We start from the raw sequence: 16,537 nt of genomic DNA, 5'->3' as shown, positions 1-16,537 counted from the left end.
GGTGTATAAAACCAATGACAGCTGTTTCTTCCATGCTCATTTGACTCTTTTAGTCACTGTATGCATTTCTGTAACAAAAAACATGTATACTGAGGTAAATCTGTCCATTCTCTCTGCTTTATTCTTTGCACATCTCTCATTGATTTGCCTTTAAAAAGTCCAACTTCTTGAATCTGTTTTTTCATATGAAAATGAAAAAAATAATGATCTCAGTGTGGTATTTGTTGGCAGTCTAAACGGAATCAGAGTCACTTCCTTTATGAAAAGAATGATCCTTTCTGGCAAGTTGTTTTTGTCAGAAATGTGCCATATAAATAAAGTTCTATTATTTCACACCAAACGTTGCATTCTCATGTCAAATTTGTGCGAACACAATTAAAAATGAAGACATAAATATTCTCAAGTGAGAATTTATTGGATAAATCATAACTAAATACAACAATAACTTAACAAATGGAAATAAACTGATTTATTAAAAAAAAACTATGTGCAACTTTTATAATCTCTAGTGTTTAAATACAGACATTGCCATAGCCGCATATCAGTCATGTTTCATGTGTTAAAAGTCTTTTAGTACACTTGTGAGACGTTTCATTTTTTCTTCCATGATTCTCTTGTTAGTTTCTGTCTCCTCCAGGAGTTGACGCATCTCCTCCTCCACCTCAAACACCTGAAGAAGACACACAGACAGCCTCAGATGCAAAACACATACAAATTCATGACTTTCAAAATGTCTTGTCGCTGTGTTCGAAATCACATACTAATGTCCTGCCTCCTGCATACTCAATCAGCACTAACTGCATACTCGCTATTACATGAACAATTAAGTTAGCCATTACAAGCAGACAGTTCACAGTGAAGTGTACTCAAGCAATGCATCTTCTTTGTATCACATGTCTGCATATGTAGAAATTCTTCTTAATCTAATATACATGTGGGCATTTCTCACCTATACAAAATCCTTGTAGTTGGAATGCTCATTTGGACATCATACTTAGTATGACTAGTATGTTAGTATGCTCGAAAGACAAAGATCTGCTGTGTCAAAAATGTACCACTTTGGCCTGTGTTCATATTTGGCGTATATAGACACACTGGCACAAAGCACCTCTGTTCCGCCTTCTAACTTGTAGCAAAACCAGGCATTCTTGTAAAAAGTGTCTAAATTTTACCTTCTGATTGGCTTGTTCAATCTGTTTCTGCTTCTCATTCGCCAGTCGAAACAGCTCAGCTTGATGTGTGGCCTGGGCAGACTCGAGCTGTCGACGAAATGCATCATCCACACAGTGTAGCTTGTCTACTGCAGCTCTGCAGGACAACAACATAATGTTACACAAGGTAAGTGCCTTACCTTTGAGGATGGTGTCTTGTCTCTTGGGTAGAATTGGTTCATTTTCTTCAGGTGGACGGCAGAAATGATAATGTTATAATGTAACAGGTAATATGATCCATATGATATCAAAATTATCTTCAGAGTTCTCCAGTTTTGGGGTTTGGCAGAGAGAAACATTTTAGAGTGAAACATACGTAGCTGGCTTTTCCTTTTGTACATCATCATATGTATTTTGGTTACGTTAGCATGATGCTTGATTTTGTAGCAAAAGGACTTTTAAAGAGACATTTCTACAGTGCCTGCCATATTGTGCCATACCTGTGAGCATCTGTTGCTTTATCTCTTTCTTCCAGCAGCAAACGTTCCTTGGAGTCGAAGTTGTCCTTCATGCGTTTCACCTGGCTCTCCAGCCGAGTGAGCAGGTCTGCCTTCTCCTGCCACTTCTGCCTGGAATCACTGATACAAAGAATAGATAGAGAGAAATAGAAAAAAACAGAACATGATGATGGTGAAGAAAGTGAATTGATGAAGCAGACCCACTTATAAATACATACTGAGTATTACTACTATAATATAAGATAAACAATATGACAACATTAGTTAGTCTTCTTAACCAATACTTGCAAATTACTTTTATAATTTACAATGATACACCGTGTGGCTCTGTATTTGTGCTGGGACGCTTGCCTGTAAACTCTTTTGACCTCCTCCAGCTCTGCCTCCTTGTCCTCCAGCTGCTGTTTCAGCTCCTCCTTGCGCAGGCTCAGATGCTCCAGCCGCTCGCTCAGCTCAGCCTGCCGAGCTGTTTCCTCCTCCTGCTGCTGCTGGAGCCTCTTCTTGGCCTGGACCGTCTCCTCACGCAGCCTGCGGATCTGATCATCGCGCTCCTGCAAAGCCTTAGACAGCAGGAAGGCAGAAGAGACAGAGAAACTGTTTCAGTGAGTCTTCAGACAAAAACAAGACATATATATAAATACATACACCAACTCACATACAATGCTCATTCTAATATACAAATGTGCATTGAACACTGAAGTAGTGGCAAGTTCTGGTAAGATGTTGTATTGCTTTTAGAAAACACACTGATTATAATAATCAAAGTATCCTACTACCTCTTTGAGTTTGCGGATGGTCTCTGTTTGGTCATCCATGATCTTGGCTTTGATTTTTAGGGCATCATTGTCCCTCTCATTCTGTTTCTTCTGAGTCTCCAGCTCAGCACCCAGCACCTCAATCCTGGCCTCCAGGCGTCCACGATCCTGAGCCAAGGAAACTCCTAGTGAAGACAAATACATTAAAATGTAAATTTTATTAAGTCTCTCATGACAGCATTCAATGTTAAACTTTCTACATTAGTATCTTTTTATTCATTGTATTGCTTATTCCTTTATTTTGCTTGTCAGTGCCTTTAAAATGTTGTTTTTCTGCACTTTAATGCCTGATCAAAGCATTTTGAAAATGTTCTATATACAATTAACTTACATAGCCTGTAAGAGTGTGTTTCTTGCAAATAAGCACTAGATGGCAGACTTTCTATGATACAGATAAAGTAAAACATCAACCAAACAGCAAATGTCTCCGTCACGCAGACTCTACAATACAATCTCCAAAATGTTAAGAGTGACTCCCTTTGGCTGTGGCCTTTATGGCACATCTAAAGGACCAATGCATTATAGAGCTGGACTAAAGGGAAGACCCGCACTAGTGTTTGTGATAAACTAAAACTGGTTGTCAATGTGAGTCATGCACTATAACACTCTCCCACCTTGCTGAGCGAGCTCCTGGCCCCAGATCCTCCTCTCTGCCCTGAGGCCGTCTATCACCGACTCCTGAGCTGTGAGCTGAGACAACAGTCGCGCCTTATCTTTCTTGAGCAACTCGAGCTGCAGGCTGAGACGTCGGTCCTGCTCCACCTCTGCTTCCATGGAATGCAGACGGCTCTGGCAGAGGAACAGACAGAGACACAGTATTAATGATCAACGGCCATGTGTCATGGCTGACAGATGGAAAGGCAGCTGAACCCATTCAGTATTCATGATGTCTCAAAGATGTCTCCTACAGGTTCATGCTGAGCTATTTCTGAAAGGCAATGATTGATCCCTCCTCTGTTCCTCTCCATTATATCTCATATATAATGTGATTTTTCAAACCCTATCAGGCAATTTATTCTTAATTTCCTTTAAGTGCTGCAGAAAAAAAATCATCCAGAGCTCACTTTAACTAAAGTGCTGTACCTTTAGATCAGTGACAGCGTCTCTCTTGGCTTTCATGAGCTCGGAGATGCGGTTCTTCTGTTCTTTGACCATGGCCGTGAGCTCCTGCACCAGAGAGCCTGATTTCTTCTCCCTCTGCTGCGACTGGACGAGGGTCGCCTTGAGCTCCAACAGCTCTGCAGTCATCTGATCACAAGCCTCCTTCACCTGCAGAGACACAATGTGGGACGTGAACAAGGCGCCTTGGAGTTGAACAGAGTGAAGGACTTTTGGTCCAAGCATTAACAAACTTGATATGTTCGTCAATCAACGTCACATTTGATGTCTGACAGAAAAGTTTTCAGAGTTTATTTAAAGAACAGCAATCTTTTAAAGGTCTCCATGAATGAGGGTTTGGCTGGAAATGTGTATCTTACTCACACTTTTCCAACAGTCAAAGGTTGGAGACTTAAAGTAGAAAATTGGTGGCAGTCAAGACTAGATTACATTTTGTGCAGAGGGTGAATGAAATCGTAGCCATAATGAGAAAGTACAGATTGATTCAAATCCAATCTTTTTGTATAGCTTTCCTCCTGTGGCAATCACACATACTTGTCCAGAGTGATGATCCTAATTCAACCTCAGCTTTCACAATCAGGCTGGAAAAAAAAGTCTATCTCGACTGGGTTCAACTCCAGTTCAATCACTCCACTTTTTACTGGACACAGTAATAATTTATCAGCTGCACTGTACAGAGAATGTAGAGTGAAATTTAGGACAACACCACAGTGATGAAAGGCCATCTGTATGGCAGGTGTCCATGTTCTAGCAGACCTCAGAGAAGCGAGCAGCTTCGATGGTTAGTGCCATGCGGAACTCATCCTCCAGCGCAGCGTACTGTTTCCTGCCCTCTGCCAGTTTCTCCTGCAGCTCCTCCTCCCTGTGGGTGTGCCTCTGCTCCACTGATGCAACTTCTTTTGCCACTGCCTCGCGGAAATCCACCCCGTCGGGCTGCAACCGCAAATCCAGCTGTTTTCTGTAAAACAGTGCAAACAGGGATGGTGCATTGACCTGTTTAAACAGCTACTGCTGCGTTACCACAAACAGGACAGGTTGCACTTATTAATTTGTGGATTATAACATGAAATTCCAGCTGTTATTTAAAATAAATGTAAGAATATTCAATAAACACAGTAAGCTGAGGGTTGAATAAACAGTAAAGTGTTCCAATAAAGAGTTTAAATGATGAATGTCTGACATATGCTGAACACACTTGGCATGAAACTAATACCAACGACTAAATATTAAAAGGCAGTTATTTGAATCTTTAATTTGAATGTAGCAGATTTCTGAAGGAAAGTTGCAACTGTTGAAAAGCAGTTGGTGCATTTAAATATTAAAAGCCTCAGAAAACTTGATTTAAGATCCGTTCACAATTTTTCAGGGCAATAAGGCAATAAGCAGGTGACCAAATGATCCTTGAAATGGGTTGGGCTTGTTGTACTCACTCCTTGTGCTCGTACTGATCGTGAGAAGATCATTTCCAAAAGTAAGATTCACGCTTAATGAAAGCATACTAGGAAGGGATATTGTAATTATCAGCATGAACAAGAGAAATGATTACAGCAAGAGAAACCTGTTTCAGTGTTCATATGAGCACCTGACTACTGTTTGAAAAATCATGAACCTATCCATCTGGCCTCTGGGTCGTATACAGCCCGCAAGACCGTTGGGTCAGGCCCGAGAGGCAATTCATTAATACAAAGAAAGTAGCTCAGACGAACAAAAACATTCTTGTCAGGGGATATATGTGTTCAATAATTTAGAATAACCCCTAAAGGATGTTAAAAAAAAAAAAAATCATGGCCCATGATAGGAAAAAGTTTCCCCATCACTGCTTTAAGTATTTCTCTCTCTAATTTCTCACGACCACATAAGTAACAGTCCATCCATTCAAATATTGCTGAATACTCTTCACCGGATAGACACTTGTCATTCAGAACAACGAAAACAAAACAGGCAAAGAAAGCTCTGACGTGAAATAATCAAAACTATTCTACTTTTTTTTGCATCTCTGTAGGAGCCATCACTCAGAGGAAGAAGTTCAGGTTCAGCTGTACCTGTGCTCTTGCTCCCTGGATGCGAGCAGTTCATGCAGCTGCTGCACTTTGTCTTTATGCTGATGCACTGAGGCTCTCTGGATGTCCAACTCTCTCTTCAGAGCTGCTGCCTTGTTCTCCAGCTCCTGCTGTCGCTTCATCTGAGGAAGGTCAGCACATGTTTTATACCCGCCTGTCATATACTGTCAGAGCTGAATGACCCTGTCTGCTAAATCGTTTCATCGGTTTGCATGTATTGACTCTGCAGGAGAGTATATGGTATAATAATGAATGGTATTTTTAGATTTGTGTGTCTCTAAATAAACTTTGCTCTGCTTTCTATGTGGACAATTTGTAGGGACCAGCTAACACTTCCTGTATCCAAATGGTGATACGAGGGTTCTAGGGTATACTAAACCAACAGCTGTACCTCCTCAGCCTGCTGGCGAGCCCGGAGTGCCTCTCCATGGGAGATGCTTTCCTCCAGTCTATGCAGTGCAGTCTTGTGTTGTTCTTCACTGCTGCGGGCCTGCTCCAGCTGCTGCGTTAGGGACTGACACCTCCCCTCCAGCTCCTCAACACGAGTCTGCAGTTCAGAACGTCCCGATCTCTCCTTTAGCAACAGATCTTTCAGTCTGGATGGGGAGAAAGCATAACAACAGTGTGCAGTAGCAGCAGGAATGATACCCTGAATGTCTATTTTACCGTGTATGGAAACTGGTTTATGCAACAACTAACAATTATGTGATAACCTTGATTGTCCTCTGTGTTTTATCTCCCACTGTTATAAATGTGATGGCCTGTGAAATTGAAGAAATCTGACATTATAATAGTGGAAATCTTATCTCAAGGGAGAGAAAATGGAAATACAGTGAAAATGGAAATAGGGGAGAAAAACACTATATAAAAGGGCAGTCTGATGAAAATAAAAAAAATGGTAACACTTTATATTACGGTACACATAATTTACAACTATGAGGCCATTAACCAATGCTTTTCCCCCAATAACCTCCTAATTACTGCTTATTTATAGTAAATAAGGACATTTTTACACATGAATTCTTGCACACATGAACACATGAACACATGCTTTACAATGACTAATATGCCAATATGCTACTTACATGCATGCTAATAAGCAACTAGTCAATGGTAAATATGTATGCCTTGATATAAAGAAAAAAAACAACTGAAAAAACAAGCCCAGAGAAACCATGACACACATATAACTACGGCTCTGTTCAACCACCTACAGTAGTTCTCTCTTTAAATTTGCTATGATGACTCATTTCCCCGTAATCTGTCTCCTGATGAGCAAGAATAGCAGCCGTGTTCAATGTCATTAGAAAGTGACGGCTGAGATTGATTCATGTAATACCGCTGACATATGCTTGTCACTGGGCTTCTAATTACACCCATAATGTAGATTTATCTAAGCAGTGATACAAGCAAGAGCAAGTGCACAAAACAGCTACACCTGGCTCTATTTGTGCAGTGCAGAAGGAAGGAAGCTCACAGCCAAATGGTCTCACGTGTGTAGGGACAGAGATAGGAATATTTAATTATAGATAATTATAGCCTCTGGAATTGAAATATAAGGCACATAAGAAGGATGGCTGTGTGGGGTAGTGATCTTTATACTAAATAGCTTTATTATCGCAGACAACTGCAGGCATACTTTAAAGTTTTGTGGTAATGGAGCCAAAGTGTGTGCTTCATTTCATGAGAGGCTATGGGACAATAATCGTGAAGAATTTTAATGGTGGGATGGATACTCATTGTTCAAGGATGAGACAGGCTGCAGGTCCTGGTCTCAGGAGAGCCAATACAGAAGATGAAGGGGGCAGAAATGGATGAGAATCCATTATGCAGTTGACAACTAAAATCCACAGAGACAAGTTCAATTATCCCTTTTCATCATGATATCCGTTTTAGAGCTGTTGTACCAATTCATGTGGCAGTTTGTGTGCATAGCGTAAACGTGTGCGTCTGTGAGTCCGGCCAGTTTTCCTCTTACCGGTCAGTGGTGTGCAGGGCCATGCTCTGAAGGTCTTTTTCCTCGCTGACTTTGGTCTGCAGGCACTTCAGATCCTCTGTTAGTTTCCTCACAGCCTGCTCAGCCTTCCAACGCCTCTCTCTTTCCTGGTCACGCTCTTCCACAATAGTCTGAGTGCACATACGCAAAAACAACAAATACTAAGTATTACTAAACAACATTGAGTACTTGATATACGTATATACATTTTTTGTAGTCCCTGTAAAGAATATTGAAAGAATAAAGGGGAACTCATGGGAACTTAGACATCAAACAGCTTTAAGTTCTTGGGGAGTGCTACTGCATATGTTAAAAAACTTGCATAAAGCCTTTTGTGGCTCTGCAGGGAGTTGCACAAAGTTTGATGAATGGCCTCAAGTGATGACATCCACGGATTTATTTTTGCTTTTAATAACCAAACAGATGGTGGACTCCTAAGTATAATAATATTTTATGACTACATATAAAATAATTTATCATGGAAGCATCTTTGGAAATATTGGCACATAGCTATCAGGGGTTTTTTTAGGTTACTGGCTAGAATTATGTCATAAAGGGCAAAAAGTTGAATGAAAAATGTTATTTTGTTGTCGTCTTTGTTTTGCAGTTATTTTTACAAGTGGTATCTATTATTCTGTTCCTGTTTCATTTATATAATAGCTTTGTGTAAAATAAAAAGAAATACAAAACAACAAAAATATGCTTTCACAGAGATATGGGTGCAAACACACAGAGGATGTCTACTCCTCTCTTTTATGGGGACATAATCTTTTCCATAATACACTCCTTCAATAAAAATAGAAGCTGCCATTCAGGCAGCGGGTGGCCTATCCATGCCGTACCCTGTAGGTTTCCTTCTCCTCGGTGGATTGGGTTTTCATGACGCCTGAGGCCTTCGCGGCTCTCAAAGGTGCCCTCCTTGTTGGCCCCGTTGCTTCTACACCCCCTGTGCCGCCAGCCTTCCTCCGGGGCCCCGCAGCAGACTTTGAACTCCTCTGTTTATGATTCTCTTGATCGCTGCACATAAAACAAATCACAGGTATTGAACCAGCAGCAAAATTGATTATAAACAGCCCTCTAGATGTCTGGCTCTATAAAGGTCAAAGCAGATGACTTGCTCACTCTTATAGGCAGGTGAAGTTTGAACAACTTTGAATGGATTTTGGAGCTAATATTTTAAAATCACCTTGCTTTTGATGAGGACAGTTGGGGGCTTACTTAAGTTAAATTACTGAATCCTAAGCACATGTCATCAGTGGCTGATGAAGTAAGATGAGGGGGTAGACCATAGCAGCATGGTCGTTAATCACAGGAGTGAGATGACAGCTGTAATTTCTAACAGAGAGGAGGAAAGTTTACCTCATCACTCAGAGAAGAAAATGCACCACCCCCTTTCAGCTAAGAGGAAAAAGGATTTCCTCTGTCATCAAGAGACCTGATGATGTTAGGTTGATGCATACCGAACAAAATGGAAATATCCACTTCTGCATATTGTGTTTGATTATTATGAATGCAGACTTTGTCAATTACTGTATCACAAATACTTCTGAGTCAGATTTTGGCAAGTGCATGAATGTGTTTATCATTACTCAAAGGTACACTCCCTGATTTTGTTACAGTGTCCAACAGGGCTTAAATATCTTCGTACAGTTGAATTTCAAAACATTAACAGTGAGCTCTGAGAAATGCGGGCCTTTGTGGTGTGGGGGTGGCAGTTAACTGGGAGTACACATGTAAACAAGATGGCGAAACAAACTACTTTCACTACAGATTGGTTAACTTGACATCTGAAACATCTTTTTAATGCAGGCACAGAATCACCTGTCTGACGTCCGGCCCCTGATCTCCTTCGGCGTCGTCCTTGATGTTATGCTGTTACTGTGTTTGGGGATCCTGCTGCGCCTCCTGTTTTCCTTCCCGCTGTCACACTCACTCTCCGACGTGCGATCTGTGTCCCTCTTGGCTTTCCGTACCGCCACCGCAAAAAGAGTAGAGCTACTGGATTTGTCACCTGCAGGGGCCTGAGAGAATATAGCAGAAATGCTGATAATACTTGATGGGATAAAATGAATATTCAACAGGCTACATGTTTAAATCATTCCAAACTAAATAACAAATTAATAAAACATGGGGTATATTTGATAGGCATAGAATAAACACGAACTGGAACACTTAGAATACAGCTTGTGAATGGATTCAAATATAAGGACATCACAACAAAGGTAAACAAATATATGTGTCATACAAGCTACCATATAGCCTAGATACCACAACTGACAATTCTAGACATAGAAAAGTAAGCAGGCTTAATGCTCATCTTTGAGACAAACGTTCTTTTGAATGTATCTATAACACATTTTTAAAAGAGGACTTTTAGCTATGTTTGCAGGCCAAATACAATTGATTCCTACTGAGAAATAACCTACTAACATGTTCATCTCACTCACTGCACACCAAGCAACAAATATTTCTTCATAAATGAGTTAATGGCTGTCAGGAGTGTTAAATAGGCACCTTCTGGATGAGCTGGGACACCTGGTGCTCCAGTTTCCTGATGCGTTCTTCATTAACAGGGTCTGCAGGATCAGCCACAGCGGAACGAACCGGCTGGAGGCTCTGGCCGTCAGGCTGTGGGACCGAATCTGTGATTGCTTCAGAGGCAATCCGCTGACGAAACTGGGTCAGCACCTCATCGATGCGGGGTGTGGTGAGGGGAACATCCCCTCTAACCTGCAATGGAAACTTAAATGAGTTTTTTTCATTTCACTGGGAACACGTTCTTATATCAGGGTGTGTCATACTTCACTGTACCTGATTTTGCTAATGAGAAAAACTGAACATTATTACCATCTGGAGCAATCAATGTGCAAAGTAACTTATTGGTACTGTAAAGAGAGCAGTTTCATCAACTTTCACTATCCTGGTATAAATCCACTGAAATACATAACACTGCAGGGTAACACCATGGTTCAATGATCAGCATTGTCACTTCACAGCAAGATGGTCCTAAGTAATTAAGTCTTCGAAACGTGTTCAGTAATATAACACTGCCCTTTTTCTGTTAGCACTTTCGGAAAGTGAGAGGACAGGTGGTGCAGTGGAAAAACACACTTTCCTCCCCGCATGTGTGTATGAATTTTCCAGGAAAGAAGACCTTCAAAGTTGGATTTGGGAGTAAAGCATTTTGGATAACTTCATTTAGAAATGCTGCCTTCATATGAGGTCTTCAAAACCCACATACAAGGCCATTTTATGTGGAATGGTGACTGTTTTAAAATAAAGTGACTCTCTCTCATGCCTGTCTATTGTGCTATATATGAACGCTGCAAACAGCATGTGTGTCTTCTTCTTTGACCATGTGTTAATACTTCCATGCTGCCATGTTGGCCATTATCTCTTGCAAAAAGAAAGACAATTTATCTCAGGAGACTTCCTGGTTAAATAAATGCTGCATTAAGAAAACAAATTGAATATGGTCATTATAATTAAAGATAGTGGTATAAGGCATGAAAATTACCGCTTCATTGTGACTAGTGTCTGAGGAGAGCAGGAGGTCCATATAGTCCTCAAGACCAGGGATATCACGGGGACTCACGAGACCTAGATGTGATGGATTTCCCAGCCGGTCCAGGCTATCCAGAATAGAGATCTGTGGCAAGGACTGCATAACAATCTCCCAGTAACCTGCAGCAAGACAGTCACACACATATATTAAAAAAAAAACTTGACTAGGCTAGAGCTGCGTGACTGCCCATGAACGCCATTATTCAGTATTGTCACATCAGTGGTTTATGGCCTGGATGAAACAGCAGGTGTTATGGTCTGTTATGTTGCATAAAATCAATGAATCTATAAATGAGTAACCTCTTCTGTGTGTGCTATCCGCATATGCACAACTGATGTGGCTCACTTAATGAGGTCTGAGCACTGCTAATATATGTGCATCTACGCATATTGACAGCAGGGGTTGTGGGGATGCTTTAAGTATGCCTCATGGATTTGAAGCCATGCTTTTAACAACTTATGCTGTGAATTAATCAGGAACGGGAAGACATAGATAAATGGTGCACAGCATAACTTAAAGGAAAACAGGGGGAAGAGGTTTACCTTCATACCACTGCTGTTAATAAAGTTAAAACATACAGACATAAAATGAACGGAAAGATAAATAGACCACAGTCATCACTATAAGTAGCTATCACTTGGACTACAAGCCCAGTACCAAAAAAGCTGGGATGCCGTGAAACATAAATAAAAACAGAATGCGATCATCATTTCACTTTCAAACAAACTGTGTTTACAGACAACAGCTGCTGTAGTAATATCCTTTATACAATCATGTGCTCACAAAGTGGTGAACCTCGCTCCATCCTTGCTTGTGAATGACTGAGCCTTTCAATGACGCCCCTTTCATACCCAATCATTACACTATCACTTGGTCCCTCAACGAGAGAAGAAAGAAATCGGCTGTTTATAGCACATACTAATGAGGTCCATTATTATGCTTTTTAAATGTCTAGCAAGTATACACTTAGCTGACAGTTTATTCAGCACACCTTAAACTACTGCAGTCTACAACACACCTACAAATAATCCTGCTTTCACCATAACCAGTATGGTGTTCAAGTTGTTTTAGAGAGTGTTGATACGAGGTTGTGCTTTGTGATGCTGTGCCATTGGTGTGTGAATAGCCACCTGATGAGCAGGTGGCACCTTGCATGGTAGCCTCTGCTATCACTGTATGAACATGTGTAGGTGTGTAGGTGAATGCTGACTTGTGTTGTAAAGCACTTTGAGTGGTTGGTAAGACTAGAAAAGTGCTATATAAATGCAGTCCATTTATTATGTTACACTGAAAGGTTTTTTAATATTTAGTCTACCCTCATTTATATAAATGTGGTGGATACACTATCAAAAGATTAAGCCTCCAAAAGGGTCATAAAGTTGAATCAGCACAAACTGAACATTATTACCTTCATAAATGAAAGGTTTTGTCCAGGGCACTTGTATAACATTTTATTACATTCCTTTGGCACATGACGTTGTCCAAAGGAGCTCATAATAAGTGTGTTCAGAAAAACATCTCTCCCAAACAAACTGCAAGTCTGTTCAGTGCTACAAGTATATAGAGCCATTTTTGTGTGAATAAGCCCTTGCATGAAAGTCTGAAAAGGTGAAATTTCAGAAAAGAAGGGACAGGAGCAACATAAGACTGAGAAAGATGTGGAATGCTCCAAAAACACCTGTTTGGATCATCCCACAGGTAAACAGATTCATTGGTAACAGGTGATGGTATCATGATTGATTATGAAAGGAGCATCCTCAAAAAGCTCAGTCGTTCACAAGCAAGGATGGAGGGAGGTTCACTACTTTGTGAACACATGCCTGGATAAAGGATATTACTACATGAGTTTGGGAACACTGTAAAACTGTTGTCGGTAAACACAGTTTCCTTGAAAATAACTGCTTTCTGTTTTTGTTTGTGTTTTATACAGAGTCCTCACTGATTTGAAATCAGGATTGCAGCTTAGTGTAGCCGTTAAACTGGCAACTGAGTGTGTAAGTCTGAGTGTATATGTAAACAAACACATTTTCACCAAGAATCCTCGAAACCTTTGTGACAAGGTCAAGTCTTGGAAACAGGGTAGAAGAGCCTGACATTCTCTCTGCATCAAAAATATTAAATTACTTTAACCACTTCTGACTGAACCTTAGTGAGTTTGTTTTTGTTTTTGCATATCAGCTAACTTGTGCTGATACAGTACATCTGTGACAGGCCAATAATTTCCAAAACAACCTTTCATGCCCTACCTGGTGACCTGCACAGAGGGTTGTCTCTGCCATCTTGACTCAAAGTGACCTCTCTTAAACCTTGCAATCCCAGCAGGCACTGCAGGAGGTGATTGATGCTGTCCAGGTGGTTGCCATGGAGACTGATGTGCTTCAGCTTGTATTCGATGCCATGAAGATACAGCAAGCCTAATCAAAAGCATCAACATGTTTGTCACTTGTTAGTGCTTTTATTTGAGTGTAGAAACAAAAACTCAGTTCAGTTGGTATTCAACTCACCAGTGAGGTTGTTTATCTGATTGTAGGACAAGTTTAATCTCGTTAGGTTCACGAGGCCATTCAGTCCTGAGAAAAAGGGAGGGGACATTAACAACTAAGTGATTTTACAGCTCATAAAGCAGTGACAGCAACATCAGAGTAAACACAAGACTGTAATGATGAATTATTACCTGAAGAACACCCACAAAGCTAAAATATTTATCGTCACAGTAAAGTGGTGACTATAGACTCACCTTCAACCTTGGTAATTAAGTTACTGGATAAATTTAAAGTCCTCAGGGAAGTGAGGGAATTTAGACCCTCAATCTTTGAAATGCAATTGGAGGAAAGATCTAAGTGCAGCAGGTGGCAAGCTGAGGTCAGGCCCTCGATCCTTGGGATGTGATTGCAGTGAAGACTGAGTGATGTTACAGTGGGACTCAGGGGGACATCGAGCAAACTGCACAGAAAGCAACAAAGGGAAACAACAGATTCACCATGAAAGTAAAAACCTTGACCATTTTATGCTCAGAACATTTTGCTCTGCAGGAAATAAAGGCTCCACTTTGCTGATAAAAAGAAAGAGCTGTGGTTAGTTAACATTACCTTGTTATATTCTTGTCAATAAGACTCAGGTCCTTATCTCCCATAACGACGACATGCAGCTAGCATTAACCCTTACTTAGCCGTTTGTACCGTAACTTTACACTGTGTAACGTTCAAGCATAAAGTCTGCAAGCTAAAAAAGCAAACAAATCTACAGCAGCAGTCTGGCTAAACGTGCACAAAACTTGGTCGGAATTAGCCACCTAGCATTCTAGCAAAAGTTTAGTAGCGATCGGTCTCAGGAGGCAAACTCGTTCGGAACCGTTCACGAAGCACAGTTTTAAAACCTAGAACAGACAAAAGTGTAATATTGTACTTTCTAACAGCCAAAGCTAGAGTTAATTAAACCATTTGTTTTTGTTTTTAGCGTCTCCTCTGTCGAGTTGAACTAGCCGCTTTTGGCGTCGGACTTCCTGTTTATATGACGTCACTAACGGCAACATCCGGGAAACTTTAAATTCTCCCAACCGAGCTTTCCAGGTAAACACAGACTATTTAAGTGTTAAATCTCGTATTACAGATACATATATAATATATAGCTAATATATCTTAGACAGTGGACTGATAGTGCTTGAATAATTGTATGTGTACTGAAACAGGGAGCTGGACTACTTTGATTAAAGGGTGGCCCTGCGATTCAGATTTGCACTTTCAAAATATTGGGGAGGTTGCTGGAGACAGATTGAAGTGGAATGGTCAAAAAACAAAGCATCAGTGGCTGAGATATTCTGATTTTTAGTTCCTAGTATGGGCACTCCAACATTGCTGGATCCTACATTTTCCCAGTATAATTTCCCTTCAGACCTTCACTGCCTTGTAAATTTCCACCTCTTTCAAACTCAACTGCACAAAGTACGACCTTGTTTTAGGAAACAGCACTTGACAAAAGAAAGTCAGCTCAATGTCCACTTAGTGTCTGTTCTGGACTTACTCAATCGTATCACATCATTTTCATAAGCAGAAGAAGCTACTAAATGGACCTCGAGATGAGCTTGTTTTTTTCAAACGCAGTTTTCAAGGTCAAGTGAATTTTGAAGCTCATTTAAGTTGTTATAAACCAAAACACATAGCACACCGACTAAATTCATGTAAAACAAAATATAGAAACATTGATTGTCCATATGCAAACTGTATGAATACAGTTTTACAGCATTTATTAATCTTTTAGATTTGCTTATCTCTCCAGCCTCTTTGTGGTAATCACTCACACGTTGTTTTAGGGATGAACAGTTAATTGGAATATTATTGAAATTGCAACCTGGCCAAGTCCAAATCGCAGGAGGTGCAATTTTTTTGATAATGGTGCTGCTAAAGAGATGCCCCGGCCTACAAATCATATTCTCCAGATGTAAGTCAACATGCCTGTTTGGCACACATCCCAGCACAAGTCACATCATTGTCATTTTTATGTTTTTACAGCGACACCGAAAGGCAAAAATTACCATTCCCACTAAAATTGTGACTCATATCACAACCGAAACATCTGTCAAAATAATTGCAGTAGGATTTTTATGCTATCGTTCAGCCTGGTCTGCTATTACCTCTCCCTGTGTTAAACTGACATCATCGTGTTTACCTCTCTTGAAGCTTAGCCAAAATGGGGGAAAATATCTAGTTAAAACTAAAGCATGCGTTGGTTAGCTTCCAGTTTTTCACATCTTCATGCTTTTTAAGTACCAGCTGCTTCCCACAGAACCTACAGCAAACTCAGTCACAAATGTGGTAATTACAGAAGTTTTCTGCTGAAGAACAACAAAAGACACAAACAAACATGTTGCATGAAAAACCCAATATTTTATGCCTGCCAAAATAAAGAAGTTTTGGCGTATGATAAGACTGAAGCGTCTGTTGCAAAGCAACCACAGAATTATTGTCTTCAAATTAAATGGCCCTTTGTTCAAGAACAAAACCTCAGCACAATGTTTTCAACTGCTTTCATCTGCTCATTAAGACCAAGAAAAACTGTCCACTCAATCCGTCTAACCTCATCAAATAATTACACAAACAACTGAATATTACTACATGTGTATCTCTATGAGATACTTCAGACACACACACAGTCCTCTTTAAGGGCAGGCATACAGCATGTTTAATAGATCCAGTTTTAAAAGCCATCTCCGAACCAGAATTAAATTTCTAAAGATAGTGCTAAAAGAGCATTAACAGAATGAACATTGGCATTATAAAAACTGCTGCACGCAGATATGAACCGCAGGAGATACCT

The 16,537-nt window shown here is 40.4% G+C and overlaps 1 protein-coding gene across 1 annotated transcript; it reads right to left on the bottom strand.

The window, feature by feature from the left end:
- Positions 1–398: 398 nt before the first annotated feature.
- lrrcc1 (leucine rich repeat and coiled-coil centrosomal protein 1) lies at positions 399–14,739 on the bottom strand. The gene is made up of 19 exons (XM_070974258.1): positions 14,314–14,739; positions 13,962–14,167; positions 13,729–13,794; positions 13,471–13,638; positions 11,177–11,343; positions 10,174–10,389; positions 9,481–9,680; positions 8,502–8,676; positions 7,642–7,790; positions 6,055–6,259; positions 5,646–5,785; positions 4,360–4,561; positions 3,568–3,753; positions 3,099–3,273; positions 2,446–2,609; positions 2,021–2,229; positions 1,652–1,789; positions 1,173–1,308; positions 399–670 (listed from the first exon to the last, which is right to left on the bottom strand). Exons 1-19 carry the CDS (start codon positions 14,355–14,357, stop codon positions 560–562), a joined length of 3,057 nt encoding a protein of 1,018 aa, XP_070830359.1. The 5' UTR covers positions 14,358–14,739; the 3' UTR covers positions 399–559.
- Between the last annotated feature and the right edge of the window lie 1,798 nt (positions 14,740–16,537).

Source organism: Chaetodon trifascialis, chromosome 11 (genome assembly GCF_039877785.1).
Source record: "Chaetodon trifascialis isolate fChaTrf1 chromosome 11, fChaTrf1.hap1, whole genome shotgun sequence".
NCBI lineage: Eukaryota > Metazoa > Chordata > Actinopteri > Chaetodontiformes > Chaetodontidae > Chaetodon > Chaetodon trifascialis.
This window is presented reverse-complemented; position numbering and strand designations above follow the sequence as displayed.

Bases quoted from the DNA above. Each gene is read 5' to 3' on its own strand.
- lrrcc1 (XM_070974258.1), bottom strand. From the start codon at position 14,357: ATGGGAGATAAGGACCTGAGTCTTATTGACAAGAATATAACAAG. The intron at 10,390-11,176 runs GTAATTTTCATG...TTTCCATTGCAG, and splicing joins ACACTAGTCACAATGAAGCG to GTTAGAGGGGATGTTCCCCT. The intron at 5,786-6,054 runs GTACAGCTGTTG...GACCTTCCTCAG, and splicing joins CTCGCCAGCAGGCTGAGGAG to ATGAAGCGACAGCAGGAGCT.